At 40.6% G+C, this 22,128-nt stretch overlaps 1 protein-coding gene across 11 annotated transcripts; it reads right to left on the reverse strand.

The window, feature by feature from the left end:
* Positions 1 to 4,326: 4,326 nt before the first annotated feature.
* On the reverse strand, positions 4,327 to 22,087 carry RNF14 (ring finger protein 14). Of its 11 annotated transcripts, XM_040454162.1 has the most exons (11): positions 21,617 to 21,944; positions 21,162 to 21,239; positions 20,927 to 21,057; positions 19,211 to 19,386; positions 16,622 to 16,789; positions 15,401 to 15,552; positions 12,021 to 12,548; positions 10,933 to 11,161; positions 8,014 to 8,186; positions 7,000 to 7,130; positions 4,327 to 4,836 (listed from the first exon to the last, which is right to left on the reverse strand). In XM_040454162.1, the coding sequence occupies exons 5-11, from the start codon at positions 16,773 to 16,775 to the stop codon at positions 4,779 to 4,781; spliced, it is 1,425 nt and encodes a 474-aa protein (XP_040310096.1). In that variant the 5' UTR covers positions 16,776 to 16,789; positions 19,211 to 19,386; positions 20,927 to 21,057; positions 21,162 to 21,239; positions 21,617 to 21,944; the 3' UTR covers positions 4,327 to 4,778. The 11 variants fall into 11 exon arrangements, with proteins under 11 accessions (XP_040310096.1, XP_040310105.1, XP_040310114.1 ...); XM_040454171.1 differs by lacking the exons at positions 21,162 to 21,239; positions 21,617 to 21,944 and adding an exon at positions 21,969 to 22,087; XM_040454180.1 differs by lacking the exon at positions 21,162 to 21,239.
* Between the last annotated feature and the right edge of the window lie 41 nt (positions 22,088 to 22,128).

A 22,128-nucleotide genomic window follows, 5' to 3' on the forward strand; every position in this document is an offset into this window, starting at 1 on the left:
CTATCTAATCAACTCTACTTTTCTCCTAACAACAGCAAAAAATGAATCTTAAGTACATTAAGGGATTTCTAAAGTAAATTAGAACCATCTACTCCAAAAATATAACCCCGCTGGGGCACGTGGCGGGCTCAGTCAGAAGAGTATGCGGCTCTTGATCTCGGGGTTGTGATTTCGAGCCCCCGTTGAGTGTAGAGATTACTTCAATAAATTTAAGAAACAAAATGACCTTGCTGACAATACTAGAGGACTGGGAGAGTGGCTGCCAAGTCTCTTCTCCGTTATCCATCTCCTTACTTGCTGGCTGCAGTATTTAGCTGAGACTGCAAGCTTGCCCTCTCAGGCCTGTGGGTCCAGATGACCCACAAGTCTCATCACCTTACCCAGTTTAGGGGTACCTGGCTGGCTCAGTCAGTAGAGCATGCGACTCAATCTTAGGAGTTTGAGTCTGAGGCCCACGTCAGGTATAGAAATTACTTAAAAATAAAATCTTAAAAAAAACCCAAAAAACAAAAAACTTACCCAGTTTCACGATTTCCTCAATAAGCTGATTTGGAAAATGACCATAACAGGTACATTGCCTAAAATTCCATACAAAGCCAGTGAAATGTCCTGAGAAATAATGGATTTAAAACTACAAAAAGACCTCAAACAAAATGTTCAATGATTTGCTGAGCCTGCTAGGATTAGGTCATCAGTCTTCAAGAAAAGGTTTTCAGGAGTACCAGGGTAGCTCAGTCAGTTGAGTGTCCAACTCTTGACTTAGGCTCATGTCATGATCTCACACTTGTGGGATCAAGCCCCGCGCTGGGCTCCTTGCTGGGCACAGAGCCTGCTTAGGATTCTCTCTTCCTCTCCCTCTGCCCCCCATCCTCTGCTCATGTGTACATGCAAAAAAAAAAAAAAAAAAAAAAGAAAAGAAAGAAAAAAAGAAAAAAGAAAAGGTTTCAGCTCATGACCAACCCAGGTACATCAAGATCTAATGGCTGTTTAAGTAATATTAACAAAAAAAATGGATGGGATCTTGACTGTGCCAGCCAAGAGAAGCCTAAGAAAGCGTGTTGACTAAATGTAATAGGAGGTATTCTAGATGGGATCTGCAAACAGCTCAAGGTCATTAGGAAAAAAACTAAAGAAATCTGAAACAAGTATGGACTCTTGTTACTAATAATCAATATTTGTTCATTATTGTGACAACTGTATCATACTAATGTAAGATGCTAGTAATAGGGGGAAGCCTGTGTGGAATACAACAGAACTCTGTACTATCTCTGCAATTTTTCTGTAAATCTGAAACTTATAAAAATGTTTACTTCAAAAGAGAATGGGACAAGATGCAATTCAATTGACAAAGTGGGCCCTTAAGTCTGTTCAATCACAACCTTAAAAAGTAACTAAACTTGTATTTTGACTTTGCAAGTTATTCTGTAGCTTATTTTCATTTATCTGTTCTAGACTCAAACCTTTTATTTAAATCAAGAGATGCAACCTCTTCAAACTACACTTTTGAACATGATGACCTGGCAGTCTGTACAGGGACCCTTTGCTCTCTCGTGCCCACCAAAAGGATACATGAGGTTCATGTCAATTTATGACAAATCTCGGCCCATTTGTAACAAAAGGCCTTCATGAAATTAAACTAGGTACAACACTCCTTATTCTATCATATAGTTTCTTGATATACCAACTTTCCACAAAGTCATGTATTTCACAGGGCATGTGTGGTTACCCCAATCTTTCATTTTACCCAGAGACAAAAGTACTCTACCCAAGGGGCGCCTCGGTGGCTCAGTAACAGTGTCCAACTCTTGATTTTGGCTCAGGTCACGGGATCGAGCCCTGCCATCACTCTGCGCTGACAGCACGGAGCCTGCTTGGGATTCTCCCTCTTTCTCTACCCCTTCCCCCCACTCACGCATGCACTCTCCCTCTCCAAATAAATAAAATTTTAAAAAGTACTCTATTGTGCTCGCTTTGGCAGCACGTATATTAAAAAAGTACTCCACCCAGAACTGTACCATCTTTTTTTTTTTTTAATTTTCCTTAATGTTTTTATTTATTTTTGAGAGGGAGACAGAGTGTGAGCAGGGGAGGGGCAGAGAGAGAGGGAGACCCAGAATCTGAAGCAGGCTCCAGGCTCTGGGCTGTCAGCACAGAGCCTAATGCGGGGCTCAAACTCGTGAACTGTGAGATCATGACCTGAGCTCAAGTCGGTCCCTTAACCGACTGAGCTACCCAGGCGCCCCAGGAGAACTGTACCATCTTAAAATTACCTCATAACACATGCTTCAAAAATAAGACTTTATAAGCCCTATTGTCTTTGTTATAATTGGATGGTGAAAATTTTGTACCTAAGGAAGAAAGGATGGAACATTCAGATGAACAAACAAGTCTAAGACTAACCACCTGTGTTTTTTAAAATCGTAAAGAGAAACCTCCCATTTCTTTTACAGAAGTGCATTATAAAGCTTTCTTTCCTACTTCCACTTTATCAACAACATAATGTGCAAAACCCTAAAATAAAATAGTCTCTAGCAAATACCAACTAGTCCATGAACTAAAGAACTTCTGAGTGGCTACTAGTGAAAACATCTCAACTGAATTCCCATTCCATCACAGAGCCACTCTTCTGAGGTATATGCTGTATAAGCGTTTTAATTTACATTTATTATATTCAACTTATTCTTTTTTTATTATTATTTTCAGCTTATTCTTTAAGAAATTAACTTTAGTTCTGGGGCACCTGGATGGCTCAGTCGGTTAAGTGTCTAACTCTTGATTTCAGCTCAGGTCATGATCTCACAGTCTCATGGGTTCGAGCCCCACATCAGGCTCCATGATGATGGTGCAGAGCCTGCTTGGGATTCTCTCTCTCCCCCTCTCTCTGCCCCTCTCAAAAATACACAAGTAAGCTTAAAAAAAAAAAAAAATATATATATATATATATACACATATATATATATGAAATTAACTTTAGTTCTTATATAAAATGTGCAAAACGAAAGCTCATGAACCATATGGTTGAAACAAAATATGGGCCCTAAAAACCTAAGTTCAGTCACGAGTCTGGGTAAAAGAACAGGTGCTATTCCATGACTTTTTTTCTGTTCACTCTAAGAATATGTGTTACATGCCATAAAGTTTTTAAAAAATGTGATCAGTTGCCTTGGAGACAGAACAGCAGCAACTCTGCTCTAATTATAAGACAATTTTTAAATTATTTTTATTTTTAAGATTAAGCAGCCTCATTGACAATCCAGAAACAGTCCTTGCTGACTCTGGATACACACACATAAAATGGTTAAAAGTGATTCCCCAATTTTCAGTGACAAGTTGGGAAAAAAGAACATGTTCACAGCTGCAGCTGTATCCCTCTGTCCTCTTTTTCAAAAAATCATTTTGCTACCAAGCCATTCACCAAACCACAAGGAAAGACAATTTTTCAAAAAGCCATCAAAATCCAGAAACAGGGATCTAGGAATCAAGCCAAAATTATCCCCCAAAATAGTGCTGTTGCAAAAAAGGGTAGGAAGCCAAATTTCCACAGCTCATTAGAGAAGACCTTTAAAAAGAATTCAGAAAATTGGGACTCGAACTACAATGGTGGGGAGTTCAAAATAGAGGTAATTTTTAAAAATGCAGCTTGTTCAGCTTGGGAATATATTAGGCTTTCTCCTATTCCAGCATAAATAAAAATATGAGCTGCTGGAGTTAATATTAAAACTGTCCTTACTAATGGAAGGTAGGGCATGAGTGAAGGGAGAGAGCGTAGAACAAAAGGTAGCAAAGACAAGTCATTTTGAATCTAGGCTCTACCGCCCAGAAGAGCTGAATAGGACTGAAATTTTTCTGAGCCAGTATCATTAAATTCTAGACTGGGCTCAAAACCAGTGAACTATACCCCACTAATAAATACCAGCTGGCCCACAGTGTTTTTGGCATTAAAAAGATTTTTTAAATTATCTATAAATTTCTATTCTGAAAAGCAGATCAAAATGACACTGGGTCGGGGCGCCTGGGTGGCGCAGTCGGTTAAGCGTCCGACTTCAGCCAGGTCACGATCTCGCGGTCCGTGAGTTCGAGCCCCGCGTCGGGCTCTGGGCTGATGGCTCAGAGCCTGGAGCCTGTTTCCGATTCTGTGTCTCCCTCTCTCTCTGCCCCTCCCCCGTTCATGCTCTGTCTCTCTCTGTCCCAAAAATAAATAAACGTTGAAAAAAAAAAAAATGACAGTGGGTCATCCAATCAGTTACTAAGTAAAAGGGCTTCCTCAAAGAAAAGTCACTTGGCAGAAACTTAGGGTGAAAGGAACATGACATGGAGTAAATGAGATCAGGCTCTTGGTACAATTTTAATAAGGCTTCTTTCTACCTACCCCAGTCATAAGGAGCAGTACTGAGGGGACTCCCCCTAATGTCTTAGAGGGATGCTTTCAGATAAAAAGGTCTCTAACTTTAACTCTTGACTCCTCTCTTCACCTAAAACTTGGGGAAGAAAATAAATATTTACTTTTTAACTATTTAGAGCTTCGCGCACACTGTAGTATTTAATATTCTCTAGTTTTCATTAACCTTTGGCTTATAATTTTCTCTATGTTACATTGAAAAACGTGTGCATGTGCCTTTATCAGTAGTACCACATGGAAATATAAACCTTGTTCTTCCACATCTTCTACAAAGGATGAGTGCATAAATGGTACCCTAAATAGCCTGCAAAACTATTTTGTGTACTTGACACAAGATTTGGGTAAACCATTCCATTTCCTTATCTTGAGCAGGAGTTAACTAATCTTCAATCTCATCTTCCCAAATATCTCCATTAACATCCACAGCATGGAACAACCTGGAAGTATAAAATAAGGTACATTTTTATGCACTTGGAAAAAATATAATCTCTTTCCTTCTCTCAAAATTACCTTCTGCACTCTTCTGATAACATCTTTGAACAGCTTTTCCTTTCTCTCAATCACTACACTGAGGAGGGCTGAGATACGGGTCCCTCTGAACAAGCTGTCTTAAAGTTTACAAGAATAGCCCTTTTCGGATCCAGACAAACTCTTTAAGGCCAAGGATTAACAATAATGGGAAATGGGTATCAAAAACCTGATACTCAATGTATACAGTAAATGGAATAAACCAGGATTAGGAAAGTCAGGCAATCCAGAAGAAGGTGAACTCTTCTAAACCACTGTAACTCTTATCACACATGAGTCACTCTACTCTGCCTCATCACCCTTGCATTCTCCACTGGTAGAATGCTTTATAGTTGCCAACTCGTTTTTCTTTCCAATGTTACCTAAAATTCATGTAATTTTCAACACTAGATTTACAATGGTTCACAGGGAGAACCTGTTTCTTCAACTTTTCTTACAGTTAGGTAACACCAATGATTTTAGGTACTATACATATGCCTCTTAAGAAAGATCATAAACTGACACTGAAATGAGAGCTGTTGAAAAACAGGATATTTTTATTGTGCCAAGAAATCACCCCAGATATTACTTACTAATCACACACACAAAAAAACCCAAAACCTTACATTTTTTAAAAATATATTTGAGAGAGCATAGCAGGGGCAGAGAGAGGCAAGATTCCCAAGCAGGCTCCACACCACCAGCGCAGAGCCCAATGTGGGGCTCCAACTCAGGAACCTCAGGAACTGTGAGATCATGACCTGAGCTGAAGTCAGACGCCTAACCCCTGAGCCACACAGGCACGCCAAGAAAACTTACAATGACGATGGAGCAAGCAACAGAACTGAGCAGCATACTAACAATGGGAGAGCCTGACATTACGGACGTAATGCGATATAAAATGAAGTACACAAGTATTCTTGTCAAAAATGTTAACTCTAAATATATTCAAACTCAGTCTAGACCTAACTTCCAATTTACAGGAAAGAGAGAGGACAGAGTAACTAAAAGACAACATGGAGAAAGAAAACTCTAGAAAGTAAGATGTTCTATAGGACAAGTGGCCTGGACTCTCTAAAATGTCACTGTTTTCCTCAATGCATCCAACAAAAAAGGGTGAGCAGGGCCACCTGGATGGCTTAATCGGTTAAGTGTCCAACTCTTAATTTTGGCTCAGGTCATGATCTTGAGGTTGGTGATTCTGAGCGCCGTGTCAGACTCTGCACTGACAGTGAGGACCCTGCTTGGGATTCCCTTATTCCCTTTCCTTCTCTTTCTGCCCCTCCCCTGCTCACGTGCACACTCTCTAAATAAATAAATCTTTAACTTTTTTTTTTTTTTTTTTTTTTAAGTGGAAGGGACCCCTGGGTAGCTCAGTTGGTTAAGCCTCCGACTTTGGCTCAGGTCATGATCTCACAGTTTGTGGGTTCCAGCTCCAAGTTGGGCTCTGTGCTGACAGCTCAGAACCTAGAGCCTGCTTCAGATTCTGTGTCTCCCTCCCTCTCTATCCCTCTCCCGCTTGTGTGTTCTCTCTCAAAAATAAATAAACTTAAAAAATAAAAAAGTGGGAAAAACTCTTCTGTATTAAGAGACTAGAAAGACAAAGCCAAATCAAATGTATGAATTTGATTATATTGTGGCTCAATAAAACACCTTTAAAAGATATTTTTAGGAGTCATTGGGAAGTTTTAAATATGTTTATTAGGAGATAATATGCCACCATCACTAAATTTCTTTAAGTACTATGTTATGTAGAAGAATTTTCTTATTTTAGGTGATAATGTGGAAGTGTTTAGAGATAAAGTATCCTATCTCCAACTTAGAGTCAAGTATTAGAAAATAAATACGGCAAAATACTATCAATTGTTCATTTTGGTAGAAGATATCCTATTAACCATAGTCTTTCAACTTTTCTTTATGTTTGAAATTTTTCACTGAGGAGGATAAAAAATAAAATTTCCCAGTGGCATATTTTCAACATAAACTCACAAGACAATATAGAAGTCCATATATGTGAGAAAATATATAAGAGAATTCTCTAAGAAAAATGGTCCAAAATCTGTTTCTGAGACTACAGGATTATGTATACGTACCGATTAAAACACGGGGAAGCAGGATCAGTGAAATGTTTATAAGGGTTTGCTCTAGAGAGAGAACCCATGCAAATCCAACAGAAATATTGCATACATCCAGTACATGTCATCTTGTTACATCCATCTAATTTCTGGTGGGAAAGATGGAAAGAGAAAAATACGAGGGCTATTAAAGCAAAAGAGGAAAGCACATGCCAAAAAGATTCAGTACAATGTCCTCCTCGACTTCTCCTTTTACCCCGTGCAGGGTTTAAATATGCAGGGAACATGCTGTAACTATTACACATTACAAGTAGAATAGAGAAAATATTCAGCACGTGTACCTACAACTAGATACTTAGCAAAACTTTTCTGATCAACAGGAGATACAAACCAAATGTGTATATTATACGTAGAACGTGTAGTTTAATCTAAGTAAACATTTGGTATCAAGTCCTCCCTCTAACATAGGGCTGAGGCACGTCTGAAGTGGTTCAACAGAATGCCAGTTTCCTTAGTGGAGTAACTGGAAAATCACCACCAGGTTCAGTTCAGATATAATGGATCAGAATGGGAGAACCAAATGCAAAGATAAATTCTGATTTTAAAACATTAAGATTGTGTCAAGAAGCAATACATTTAAATGTCTATTTTGGCTCAGGTTAATAGGAAAATGTCGTTTCCTAAGTGTGTACTTTGTACGCAGGTGTGTTAAATTCCAGGATAATTAGTTCTAAGAAGCCAGGCGTGAGTTTTTATATCATGGAGATGAGGTAAGAGTTGATTGTAGCTCTACTGTGGCTTCGTCATAACCCATTCCATTTTGATGTGAAAACACTATGAGAATAATTTTCACTTTGTGAAAGTATTTTGAAAGGGAAGTCTACATCCACTTAAGGTCAATATTTAGTAGTGAATTTGCATCTTCCAAGTAAGGTTGGATAAATATGTTTCCCTAGTCATAAATAATAGGCTTCTTCAGGCAATCGTAGCGAGCTTGCAAATCTGTCTGCCGAGTCTGTCCCGAACCTTTACCTCTATGGGAGTCCCACAACACGGGCAGCTCTTTGAGTTCTTTTCTAGCCATTCCTTACTTTCCATCTCTTCCAGCGCCTTCTGAATCACCCTCTTGCCATACCTCTGTTCCAAAAATCTTTTATTGGCCTCATCTGCTTGCAGGTACTCATTTCGTAAGTCTATTAATTTCTCTGGAAAGTGAAATGGAAAATTAACTTTTATACAACTTTGCAAAGCTGACTAAAAACCATTTAAAAATGGTCATAACCCTTTGATTATTCAATAATGTTATTACTGGGACTTTAATCATAAGGAAATAATCCAAAATGAAGTTATATGCACGGAGATGCATGTAACAATGGCAAACAAATTAAAGTCCAAGGGAATAACCACAAGTGAAAGGGCCAGTTAATGACATCATTTTTAATTATTAAAAACTTATAAATGAGGGGCGCCTGGGTGGCTCAGTCGGTTAAGCGGCCGACTTCAGCTCAGGTCATGAGCTCGCGTTCCATGAGTTCGAGCCCCGCGTCGGGCTCTGTGCTGACAGCTCAGAGCCTGGAGCCTGTTTCAGATTCTGTGTCTCCCTCTCTCTGACCCTCCCCCGTTCATCCTCTGTCTCTGTCTCAAAAATGAATAAACGTTAAAAAAAAATAAAAAAAAAACAACTTATAAATGAGATGGCTACAACTCAACTAAAATACTCATTACAGAATCCAGAAAAGGGCATATTTTAGGTTATAACTAGGTAAAAATGACACATGTTCAAATAACAAAGAACATAGAAGAATCCTCCAGCTAGAGAAGTTGGACTTGCTCAAGGTATTAGAATAAGAGCCATCTTTCTCGCTGACTTTGAGTTAATAATGTTGACGTTTGTGCAACCAGCGGCATACTGTTAAAGAATGACTTAGCTAAAAGACACAAAGGTTGAAACACACACTCATTTTCCATGAAGTCAGAATCATTCACCCTTTGATAATAAAAAGGCCTACCAAATAAACAAAAGTATCTTTGGCTTAAGAGCTAAGACTGTTCGATTCTGTATACAACAAAAGTCAACAAATAAAACTTGCCACCCACAGGTACTGCAAAGTCCCTCCTGTCAACGTTTCCCCTTGATATTCTTCTCTCTGGCTGCACAGCTCTACCACTTAACTCAAATGTAACAGGCAGCCAGTCCCAAAGGCTTTACTTGCAGACAAAGGCTTTTGTTCACATTCTATTACCTTAGTTTTTCAACATTTTCATTGAAAACCTCTCTCAATAACGTTATAATTATTTTATTAGTTTATTTTCCTCATACTCATTAGAGGTCTTTTTAAGTAGTGAATCTTTTGGGGAAGCTTTCTTTCTCTGTATCGTGCATTCCCATGGCTCCATCACCTCTACTTAGAAGCTGCAGACCTTTATCTTTTTATCCTGTCATTTTTATCCCTCTAAAAATTCAAAGCACTTTTGTGTTCCCAGATATCTTAAGAGCAAAGATTATTGCACTAAAGTTCTCAAAATAATTGTTAGTATTTTATGTATTTTATATAGTACTATCCAATAGATAGATATACAGGCATGAATAGATACAGAGATTCTTAATTTTGCTGAAGCCCCCAAGCCCCTTTGATTTCTTCCACAAATGTTATGAAACACCTGAAACACACCTCAGGTCCTCAACGATAAGGTTATACAAGTCTAAAGCAAAGGCTTCTATTATAATCTGGTGAAGTCTCCATCCCATCTGCCCATATCTACTATAAGACTCTGCTCTAGGCAAACTGCAAGTATTCACTCATTCTCCCCTTAGGGTTACTTTCCTGGAGATACTGACACTCTGCTTACGATAGCAATTAGGAACCACAGTAATAATGGCATTAATGGTTACCATTTTGCATTTTACACGTATTAGCTCGTCATTCCCAAACTATGTTGAAGAACCAGTATTTCCCCCACCACTCTGCCAAGGACCAGTATTTTCACAAAATACAATCAAATGAATTATTAGACAAATCATAAGACAAAAAAAACCTAAGCTTAAATTTTTATTAGATCGGACATAAAATTACTCTGTGAAATCACTGTAACTTCCTAGACCTCTCAATTTATTTATCTTGTCACGGACCAGTTTAACAACAATACCAACTTCGAGGAGCATTACAATAGTTTATTTTATCCTGACAATAGCCCTATGAATAGTAGCTATTATCATTATCCCTGTTAGTCTGAGAAAGACTAAGCTATCAAAGTCCAGTCAAACTGAGGTCAACGCCTGATTTCTCAATCCTTATTTAGATCAGAATTAGCAAACAGGTTCCACCTCCTGTGTCCACTTTAATAAATGGTGGCTTTCTGAAGCGCTATGTGTTGAGGAAGATTCTGAGACTTTCCTGGGCTCAGTGACAAAGAACTTGATGAGTGATCAGATATATGTGTCATGGAAACAAGAGTGGCAGCTAAGATGGTCTGCACTTGCCAATTAGGAGCTACATTACTCCACGTTCATAGATAGAAATGAACTTGCCATTCCTTCTCTGTAATGGTCCCCTGGTATCTGCATGGCCGTTTCCTTAGTTCCTTCTTCAAGTCTTTATTCAAACCGCTTTGCCAGAGAGGCCTTCCCCTGGTTTCCCTAATAAAACCTCAAGCCACTTCATATTCTGTTCCTGCTTTATTTTTTTTCCTCCATAGCACTTATAACCATCTAATATCTTTACTGTTCTGTTTGCCCACCCATTAAAATATAAGTTCCATGAGGGTATTTGGTCACTACGATATCCCCAGAGCCTAGGACAGTAACTGAAACAAAAATATCTGTTGAAGGAACACTTGCAAATGGAAGGATTGAAGTGATAAGGATTTTTTTTTGGCGGGGGGGCCGGGGGGGGGGCGGGGGGCGGGTGGCATAGAGGATAGGAGGACTGAGTTGACACAGTTAACACTTACCAGCAGTTACCTTACATGGAGAGACCCCGTGGTAAGTCAATCTGCACAAGGTACAGAAGGCAAAATTGCAACTAGAGCAGATGCCCATGGTGCAACCGGGCTCCTGCATCACAGGTAACTGGCAGCAGGGGCGGGGACAATACACCACATCTGCCATCAAGTCCAAGGTGGACTGGAGGAGAAGACGGTCATAGCGGGCAAATAACTCTGTTTCCACTAGCTCTTTGACCTGGAGGGAAAAATGAAACACACAAGTTTAATGATGCCCAAACGGTTCTGATTCTGGGGAGAATCAGCACCTTAAAATGCCGGTGCTAAGTTCACATGAATCAAAACACTCTATCTCATGTGACAAATCTAGACCTTGACTGAGGTGGTAGTTATATGGGTCTACACATGTGTGAAAGCTGAGCCAACGTACACTTTAAATGGGTACAGTGGGGGCGCCTGGGTGGCTCAGTCAGTTGGGCGTCTCACTTCGGCTCAGGTCATCATCTCACGGTGGTCTGTGAGTTCGAGCCTCACGTTGGGCTCTGTGCTGACAGCTCAGAACCTGGAGCCTGCTTCGGATTCTGTGTCTCCCTCTCTCTCTGCCCCTCCCCTGCTCAAGCTCTGTCTCTGTCTCTCTCAAAAGTGAATAAACATTAAAAAACAAAAAATGGGTATAGTGATGGCTTAACAAAGTTGATTTAAAAAAAAGAGTCAAGCCAAGTACCCTGTCCCTGATTGTTACCCATTCCAAGGATATGCTCTTCAGATCCAAACCTCACACAAAGGCAGGCTAGTGACTCTCCAGGGTTGATGGGATCCCAGCAGATAAACAAAGTAAATCACCAGAACACTTTATAATTATTTTTCTAACACTCATCTCTGCCAAGAACTGCCCATTCCAAGTCCAGCAAAGGAAGCATTTACACTGGCTTCAACAATAAGACCCCAGCATTCTTGATGGATACAGTGAAACTATTTGTGGGCTGGCTCCAAGGCCTCAGCCTGGCCTAATGAGCCCTAGCAAGGAAAATCCTGAGAAAACATCTCCCTTTGGGAAAGAGAAACGGGAGGCAGCTTTGAAGAGAGTAGAGGATTACCTGACCAGGAGTGGCCACCGAAGGACACTTGGGTTCTGGGCAGTTGAGGCACTGAACTTGGCCATCTCTGATCTGGATTTCAAAGTAGTCCTTTAGACAGGCTTTGCAGTACACGTGCCTGCACTCCAGGAAGTACATGCATTCGCTACCCAGCTTCTCACAGAAACAGATATTGCACAGGAACAATTTACTGTTAAAGCATTTAATCTGCTGAGCTTGATCGAAGTCCAAGATTTCCTGGATCAGACTGGACAGTGATTCCACATCCTGCACCGCTCGCTCATCCACAACTTCCTCTTGGTCAACATCGGATCCAGCAGCTCCTCCAAAAGCTAGGTCTGTGCTGGGGGAGGCTTGAGCCATCCTTCTCTGCACCTTTTTCTGAGAACCCATCTTGAGCTCAAAAGGAGAGACAATATTCAGGTATGCTAAGGTCTCTTCCTTAAGAAACTGCATCCAAGCGAACAGGACCACGCTGCCACGGTGTTCTTCCCACAGGTTGTCTAAGTGCTTGCAAAGAGCAGACAGCTAGGAGGAAACACACGAGGGTGCTGGTGAGTTTGGAAAGAGGAGGATACTGTCAACTCCTCATTTCTCTTGAAATCTTTTTAACCTCTAAGTTAGGCCCTTACAATTCCAAACATGTTTTTTGTTTGTTTTACTGCTGTGATAAACTGTGCTGGAAAGAGAGTAAGAATATTCTTATATTCTTAAACTATCCAACAATGTGAGTCACAGCAGAAAACAAAGTCAAAAACTAAAAGAAGTACCATGAAAACAAGAGACATGGCAAGGCTGTGAAGGGCACAGGTTTACATAGGGGCCACTAAGGTGGAGGAGTTTTCGATTCTTTATTTGTTCTTTGTTTTAGTGTTGCTACATATCTCATGTAGGAGAAAGAGAGCTAATTTTAAAATGAACTATTCCTATTCCTTTGGAGTCCTAGCCCTGTAGGTACCCTGCATAATAGAAAGAGGGCAGTTTAAAAATATCGTCCAAGTTTTTAATTCTAGCTTTCAGTCCTATCAAACAGCCAACTCAAGAGAAAGAGTCACTAACAGAATCCAACCTCAGAATCCTTGTTATTCAGATTTATAAGCTGGTTTTAACTAAGCAATCTGAGCTTACACCAGATCCTGGTTAATGAAGGGACACAGAATGCTATGGAACCTGGACGCGATTATAAGCCCTCAACATGATTCGGCTGCCATAGGGAAAGCTCACACTCTCTAAGCTGAGCAACCAAATTTAAACTACTTCGACTTTTCCTCTTTAAAGGTGGTGTGTTCAACTTGAAAGGCAAATGTAAGAGGATTTTCCATTAGAAATGTAAAATATTGGTAAGTAGAGCTCAGGAATTATAAGCAGCTTTTCTTTTTAGCTAAACACAAAAAAATAAGCCTTCCAGATGCAGACAAATTTTGTAAATTTAAATAACAAGTGAAAAAGGACCACATTTTCTGTTCCTCGCTCTGCACAGTGCCATTCACTAAACCCTATATAAGCACGAACTTAAACACTTCCTGAACTTAAAAACTTAGGATGTTAAATACTGTTCAAAATGCTTTTTCACATGTACATGAATATGCTTATAAGATCAATCATACTTTTGAGAAACCTGCTGAAATGTGTAAAATGTACTAAATACGAAAAGGGAAACTCTGAGTGCTATTTGGGCCACCAAGTCCAATGAAGAACCATTCTCAATCCTCTTTTTTTCTCTACCCCTTCTCAAAAGGGGCAGCTGGGGTACACATAAATGTAAAGAGGAAAGAATAAGAGAGAGACTGTGTATGTGTATGTATATAAATCGGGGGAGACATAATGGAAAATACTATGAGGTTAAACCCACTTCCCTTCTACCAACCCCAATCCAGTGACAGACAGGACCATGTGTCAACTTCACTATCAACAGGTGACATTCACAATGTCAAGGAAGCAGGGCCCAGCAACCAACAAGAATTGAACCAAGAAGGAATACAAGGCCAATTAAAAGATCAATTATATGCATAACAATTTATCTGACAGGGAATCCTACTGTTATTTCAGCTGTAACACATAAAATAACAAACAACCCTCCTCTCTCCACACTCCCAAAAGCCAGCAGTAAGGAGATGCTACTTGGCTGGAATCTGAAACCGCAGCCATGCACTCAGTTTATCTGTCCTTGTTTTGTGCTTGTGTGTAAGTGTGTGCACACAGGCATGGATACAAAGTATCAAAAGCTCTCTGGAGAAATGTGATTATAAATATCTAAATAATTCAGTCAGCTTTCAGTGATCTAAATGTCAAACAGCCTTGACATTCTTGGGCAAATAATCCACTGCCTTGCATGTATTGCCTCTGGCCCAGATATCAGAATGTAAGGTAATAATACTCCTTTCTATTCTACATGTATTATCCTTTTGTAAAATTTAATTTTGTTTTTAAAACATAAGCTCAATTTTACAAAAGCACTCAAAGATTAGACTAGTCAGTGGGGTGGAATAAAAACTCCATGATCAAACAGGAAAACCTGACAAGCTGTTCCTTGAGGTCAAGGAACTCTGACAGCTTTTGTCTTAATATACATCAGCCTATCAATCTTCATCACGACTTGTAGAAAAGTAGCTGCTATTGATCCATTATCTATCTCAGAGGACTTTATATTAGCTTCAAGTCATACTTATGTCTCAATCAAGAGTCGGGGTTATTACTTGAAAAGGATATATAAGCCGGAGGAAATGAAGGCTTCATAATACAAGGTTCGTAATATAAGGTCTCAAACCTTCGTGAAATAGAAGGTACAGGAAGAGATAGGAGACCTCTTCGTGACATAGGAGATACATACACATTTCTAGTTGTGTGTATTTACATCCATGTGAGACCAGTCAACAATTATTTGTTATTAACATACAGATCTCTAAAAATAAAAGCACTTATTCTGTTTACGTAGCTAATTTGTTTATTGTAACTACATCAGCACAACTTTAGCCCTCCTAATTACAGTTAAATCTTTGATTTAAGGAATGGATAAGAAACTAAGAAAAAAAAGGCATACCAACATCTAAGGAAAACGAGAAGGACCTTATAGTCTCTATTACAATACAGATTAGATGGGAAAAATAGCAAGAGAAGAAAAAATATATATACTTGATTAAAAATTACTCATACTGCAATTCACAATGATCAGTCATCCTAATTACTGCCGTTCCTTTCTAAAACACCACTTTCAATTCATTAACATTAGGTTTCATGAAGGCAAGGGGAAAAAATTACAAAATCAAAGCCATTTGTTCTTCATGCACTGAATTCAAGATCATCAAGATAGTCGTCTTCAATTAAAGATGATTTTTTAACTTTCTAAAAATGGATAGGAGAAATTAAGTTTCGGGTCTAACCTGAGTTGGTGACAGCCATTTGCCACTAAGTGTGAATGAAGGTGGGGAGGAGGATGGATAATCTGGTGGCAGTTCAAAGTTCAGCACAAGTGGAGGCAGAAAGCAAATGGTGTATTCAAAGCCACTATTCTGGAGACACTCATTTGAATTGCCTGAACCAAAAACAAAAATTAGAAAGAATCAGTCGGTCAACACTTGAGTGTCTATTACTATTGAGCAGGTGCTCAAGAAAGACTAACGCTTTAGCTGAGGGGATAAAAACCCTCCCCCAAAGCACCTTCTATTTCCTAATTATAACTTCATAGCCACCACCTTTAAAAAAAAGAAAAAAAAATCTTATAAACCCTTGAAAAATCTACTAAGCACCATGACATTTCTAAGGAAGACACATAACTTACTCTTGTACATACTTGTGAGTACAATTCCTAACACTAATAAGTAATACACAATGTTTTCTTTTGTTGTTGTTTTACAGTAGATGAAATAAGACACTATCTAGAGAAAAGGATTTTTATTTCTATCCAAGAGCTATGACCTACTTAGACCAGCATGTGCCAACTTCCCATGAATCATAGTTGGGAGAATTTGTGCCAACACAACGATCTCAGGCTCGAGGGCAAGATACAGCACACAACACTCTCACAAAGTTTCATTTTAGATTATTACACTTACTTTCTTTACTCAATGCCTTTATAGTAGAAACATTTTGAGAAAGTGTGCATCAAAGTCTTCCGTGAACGTCTGTATCAAAAGCAGCAATTTTTTATTTTTGTGTGTGTTTTTTTTCTGAAGCAAAAGGTCACAGAGTAACAGCACGTCACAGGCTTATGGTAGTTGAAATGATTCTGGAAACCAAATAGTACTGACAACCACCACGGTACTTTAAAACTTTCCAAGCGTTTTCATGTACATGATGTCATTTTCTCTTTTATTATTCCTGTTTAACAACTAATGACTCATAGCTGATAAACTGCTAGTTAGAAGATTAGGATGCATGAAATATACAGGATAATATCCCAATTCAGCGGTCAAAAGGCAAATCAAATTGAAAACTATGCACCCTCAGTCCAATTTTCAATTAAAACAGGAACATGCATTAAATCTGTAATACTACCATCTATCACCAATGCCTATAAACACAAGATGGTAAATAATTTAGGGTACAAATCGAGAATAACTTTTATTTAGAAAAATCTGCTTAAGAGAGTATTATTAACTAACCGCTCACGAATATCTTGAAATTCTGCGGCAAGTCCAAATAGATCCTGGTTTCTCCACCTTGGACAGACTCTGCTTTCCTAAATTCATCTCCATCGTAAATACTCGCCAGGGCCAGCAACTCATCCTCCTGAGCTTCTCGGTCTTCTGACGACATTTAATTTTCTGGAGCTGAAGTTAAGTTAATCCAAATCAGTTAAGAATAGAAAAGGCAGAGAGTTTGGAAAAATCTAGGGGCAATCCCCACCCTCACCCCCCAAAAAACGTTAAAGTTCCACCCAAAAAACTGCAAAGAATTAGCCAATATTATCAATCTTCTGCTCAACTAAAAATGATAGACATATCTAATACTCCAGTACCTTTGCAATAGTAAGAGCTTTTTCAAAAATGATGATTGTGGTGCTTCTAAGTGCTGACTGTAACAGATATCAGAAATTTAGGGAAAAAAGGCATGATCTAAAAATTTTTTTTAAATTTTCAAATTATTCTGACTTATCCACCAATCCTAGCAAATTGCCTTGCTCACAAAATTAGTCAAAGTAGGGACCCCTGGGGGGCTTAGTCGGCTGAGTGTCTGACTCTTGATTTAGGCTCAAGTCATGATCCCAGGGTCATGGAATCAAGCCCTGTACTGAGCATGGAGCTTGTTTTTGAGATTCTCTCTCCCCCTCGGCCCCTCCTCTGCTCACACTTTAAAAAAAAAAAAAAAAAAAAGTCAAAGTATATGCAATATACTTACTAAAAACAAATGAATTATTTATTATTTTTTTTAAGTTTTATTTATTTAAGTAATCTCTACACCCAACGTGGGGCTTGAAGTCACAACTCCAAGATCAAGAACCATAAATTCCTCCAACCAAGCCATTCAGGCATCCCTGAATGAATTTTCTAAATCCCTAAAAGTCTCTAAGGCAGGTTTTCTTCAACCTCGGTACTACTAACCTTTTGGAACAAACAATTCTTTGTAGTAGGAGGCTATCCTGAGCCTTACAGGATATGTACCAGCATCCCTGGCTTCAATCTACTAAATTTTTCTTTAATGTTTATTTATTATTGAGAGACAGAGAGCATGAGCATGGGAGGGGCAGAGAGAGGGGGAGATACAGAATGTGAAACAGAGACTCCAGGCTCTGAGCTATCAGCAGAACCCAACACAGGGCTCAAACCCACAAACCACGAGATCATGACCTGAGCTGAAGTCAGACAGCTAACCAACTGAGCGACCCAGGCGCCCCCCGGCTTCAACCTACAAGATGCCAACATAGTCAAATGTACTTCCCCCTCAACATAGTCAAATGTGCCCCCCAGGGGTGCAGTGGGGGATAGCTCCCAGTTCAGAACACCCTGTTCTAGAGAATGTTACAGGGACAGACACTATATAAGAGGGTTAGATAACTGAGGAAGCAGCAAAATAACATCAAATTTTTCTATTTTTTAATGTTTTTTTATTTTGAGAGACAGAGAGCACACACGTGCCCAAGTTGGGGAGGGGCAGAGAGAGAGAGGGAGAGACAGAATCCCAAGCAGGTTCCACACTGTCAGTGCAGAGCCCAACAGGGAGCTCAATCTCACTCACCAGGAGATGATGACCTGAGCTGTTATCAAGAGTCAGATGCTCAGGTGCCCCTAACATTAAATTTTTTTTTTTTAATTTTTTTTTCAACGTTTATTTATTTTTGGGACAGAGAGAGACAGAGCATGAACGGGGGAGGGGCAGAGAGAGAGGGAGACACCGAATCGGAAACAGGCTCCAGGCTCTGAGCCATCAGCCCAGAGCCTGACGCGGGGCTCGAACTCACAGACCGCGAGATCGTGACCTGGCTGAAGTCGGACGCTTAACCGACTGCGCCACCCAGGCGCCCCTAAACTTTTAAAATACCACCAGACTTATTAAGAATAATTTTAAGGTCTACCATTATTTCAGGTGAAACTAAGAATGAAAATATGCTACAATTAAAATGTAAAATCGATAGTTTTTAATCGCAGCAACTGAAAGATGCACCACAATTTCAGGTAATTTAAATGTGGAAAAATATGTAAGGAGAATCTGTGAAAATTACTTTATTAAAACAAAAAATTACCTTTCTGTCAATTAAAATACTGGACTATAACTGGATTTGCAAATGCCCCCTCTTGACTAACATTTTTTAATTTAAGCATACACAATTGAAAAGTTAGGACATTATAAAACGTGACACTTCAAAATTTGAACAAATTCATTTAAAATGATTCCATTTAAAAAAAAATTGTTGAGACACCTGGGTGGCTCAGTCGGTTAAGCGTTCGACTTCCGCTCAGGTCATGATCTCATGGTCCGTGAGTTTGAGCCCCGCATCGGGCTCTGGGCTGACAGCTCAGAGCCTGGAGCCTGTTTCAGATTCTGTGTCTCCCTCTCTCTCTGACCCTCCCCTGTTCATACTCTGTCTCTCTCTGTCTCAAAAATAAAATAAACATTAAAAAATTTTAAAAATAAATAAATAATAAAAAAATTGTTTTGTTTTTTTTCCCAGCAGATCATCATGGTTCTGCTTAAGCTACATTCCCATCCCAAACAGAACACACTAACATATTCTAGTTGAGATGAGTTAGTACCTGTTATTAACAATCAGAAGAAAAGGCTATTAGCAATGCAGTCTGTCTTTCAATTCAGAATGTGGAATTCATGCAAATCCCATTTATTCTCCAGGAGGTGGAGATAAGAGTGTCGAAGCTGGATAAAATGCCAAGATCTGGAACTCATGCTAGATACACTATAGAAATCCTGCCATCTGCAGAAAAAAAACAAAAACAAAAAAACCCCAGAAGATGGTGTCAGGACCCTCTCCAAATTTTAATTCCAAAGTTCCATTATTACCAGTTAGGTCAAACACATCCTAACATATAGTCAATCTTAATCTACAGCTGCCTATTACTTTCTTTAAGACAGCCTAACAGAGCCATGTGGTTAAAGGAGTGGTTTGCAAGGCCCCAGCAGTGTGAGAAGCCTTATCTGACTGCCCTCAGCCCTGGGAGGAGTCAAGGTGGAATACCAACATCCTATGAGAGTTGAGCACACCACGTCTCATAATAAACATCTAAGCATCTTCTTGGATTTGTTTTGTTTTTGTTTCTCCCTTCCTCTTTGGCTTCTTCTATTCTTTCATTTTCTATCCCCCTCCAGTTCTTCCTCTTACCTGCTATGAAATTAATCCTGCTAGGGACACTCAACATTAGGTCAATTTAAGTGTGACAGCAAGATATTTAAAAACAGAACAAAAGCGTGCAAAGGTACACATATACACACACTTTCAAGTTCTACTTTGAAAATTTTAGAGCCAGACTTCTCAACTGGGAGTAAATGGAAGTGGAGGGTGGTCGATAAATGGGTTATGGAGAATCCTAAGAACACTCTGAAGTTTTACGTAAAAATCCTATAAGAAACGGTAATTTTGAAACCAAATTCTCAGATATGTGACTCCCAAATAAACTAAGAATGAAAGTCACAATCAATTTACATTCATTGAGTGCCTATTATATATTGTATTAGGTCGTTGCACATTACCTTATTTAATGCTAAACAATTAAGTTTCTGTTTCTTCCAGTGTAAATATTTGTAAATGGGGTGAGAGATGATTTTATAATGATTCAGGTTTTAGGTTACTCTTCCCCATCTTGTCTGCACATGGGAATCACCTGGGGAGCTGCTTTTTATAATCTCAATACCCAGGCCATTAAATCAAGCATCAGTAGTTGCCCAAGCTCTCCAGGTGATTCTAATGTGCAGCTAGGATTAAGAAGCTCTACTTCAGGGGCGCCTGGGTGGCGCAGTCGGTTAAGTGTCCGACTTCGGCCAGGTCACGATCTCGCGGTCCCGGAGTTCGAGCCCCGCGTCAGGCTCTGGGCTGATGGCTCAGAGCCTGGAGCCTGTTTCCGTTTCGGTGTCTCCCTCTCTCTCTGCCCCTCCCCCGTTCATGCTCTGTCTCTCTCTGTCCCAAAAATAAATAAACGTTGAAAAAAAAATTAAAAAAAAAAGAAGCTCTACTTCAACCAGAGTTTCCCATCCACAGCTCCTCAAAACCTACCGCACAAACCCCAGCTTCTGAAGCTGCCACCAGGTCCCAGTGCCTTAATTCACATGACAGACCTACATTTCATTTTCATTCTATCCACTCAGCTTTCAAGACTCATCTCCAAAGACCCTATTCTATGTAGAAATTTTCAATTAGATGTCCTGTCTTTCTTTAAAAATCCAGCAAACTTTTTTTTTACGGTAACTTTTCTATGACATTATCACATCCCACTTTGCATTACAATAGTTTATGAACTTACACTTTCAGGCCACATTAGCTCCTTAAGGGCAAGTTTCAAGTCTTTTGCATCAGTGTGTTGCTCTCAGCATCTAGCAGTGCCTTGCGTTTGACAATGGAGACAAATATGTAACTGGTGTAAGATGCAGCGTGCTGAAAAGGGGGACCAAAATTCTAAGCTTCAATGACTGCTTTGCTACAGCCCACTAGAAGCAGGAGTCACAATAACACCGAGAAAAGTAACACTGAGTTCTTACCGTGTGTCAGGCATTGTGCTAAGCACTTTAAATGCATTAACTCCTGGCAGATTCCCACAGCCCCACGCAGCAAGTCCTCTATTTGTATTACACGGATGAGAAAAATGACAGTTTAAGTCCGTTTCCGGCCCAAGGTCACACAGCTAATATGTAACTAAACCTGGGTTCAGACCACTGTTTCTTCATCTGTAACCCAGGAACGAGACGAACCCCCGCGCCATCCGACAGATATTAAGTTTACTATTAGTCTCGGCAAACGGAAACTGCTACACTAACGAGGGAAGCCCTCCTCCGCCGGGTTTCCCTTCGGCCTGCGAAAATCCTACTCATTCTCCCAGGCCACACCGTGCAAAGTGTCGAGCTGGGGTCAGCCCTGGCTCCGGAATCAGCACGCCGCCGAGGGTGTCCCCAGCGCTCACCATCCGGGGTGCTGAGTCGTTGTTGGTACGACTCACCTACAACCCGGGGGCAGGCCCCAGCCTCGCTACCTGCCCCGGCGCTCGGACACAGAGGACGCTGCAAGAACGTGAGGTGTGAGCGAGACCCAGGTGTCCCTAACCAACAGGGCCTGGGCCTTCCCCTTCCTCCTCTGAGCGCCCCGGGTGGGAAGAGGGTTGGGATCTTAGCCGGACCGGGGTGGGGACGCCCTGTCCCAGGTCTGGGAGGCTCAGGCCCACTGAGCAGTTCCGGCCCGGCCGCTCTTCTCTGCCTCGCGCGCCCGGAGCTCGGTCCACACCGTCGCTTCCGGCCACCCCGCCGCGCCGGGCCCAAAAGTTCCGCCCTCCGCCCTAGCCCTGGTCCGCTCACCGCCACCGCCGCCCCGGCCTGGAGACGCCCGGCTCAACCGGCGCTCGGCACCGCCTCTTCCGTGTTTGGAGCTGTCAGCTGAGCCGCGCGGATCCGGCTGGCGGCCCGGCGAGGGGAGGGCTTGCGCAGCCGCCGTGACCGCCCGGTCCCTCGGCCGCCC

This window comes from Herpailurus yagouaroundi, unplaced genomic scaffold (assembly GCF_014898765.1).
Source record: "Herpailurus yagouaroundi ecotype Mexico unplaced genomic scaffold, PumYag 29, whole genome shotgun sequence".
NCBI classification, from domain to species: domain Eukaryota; kingdom Metazoa; phylum Chordata; class Mammalia; order Carnivora; family Felidae; genus Herpailurus; species Herpailurus yagouaroundi.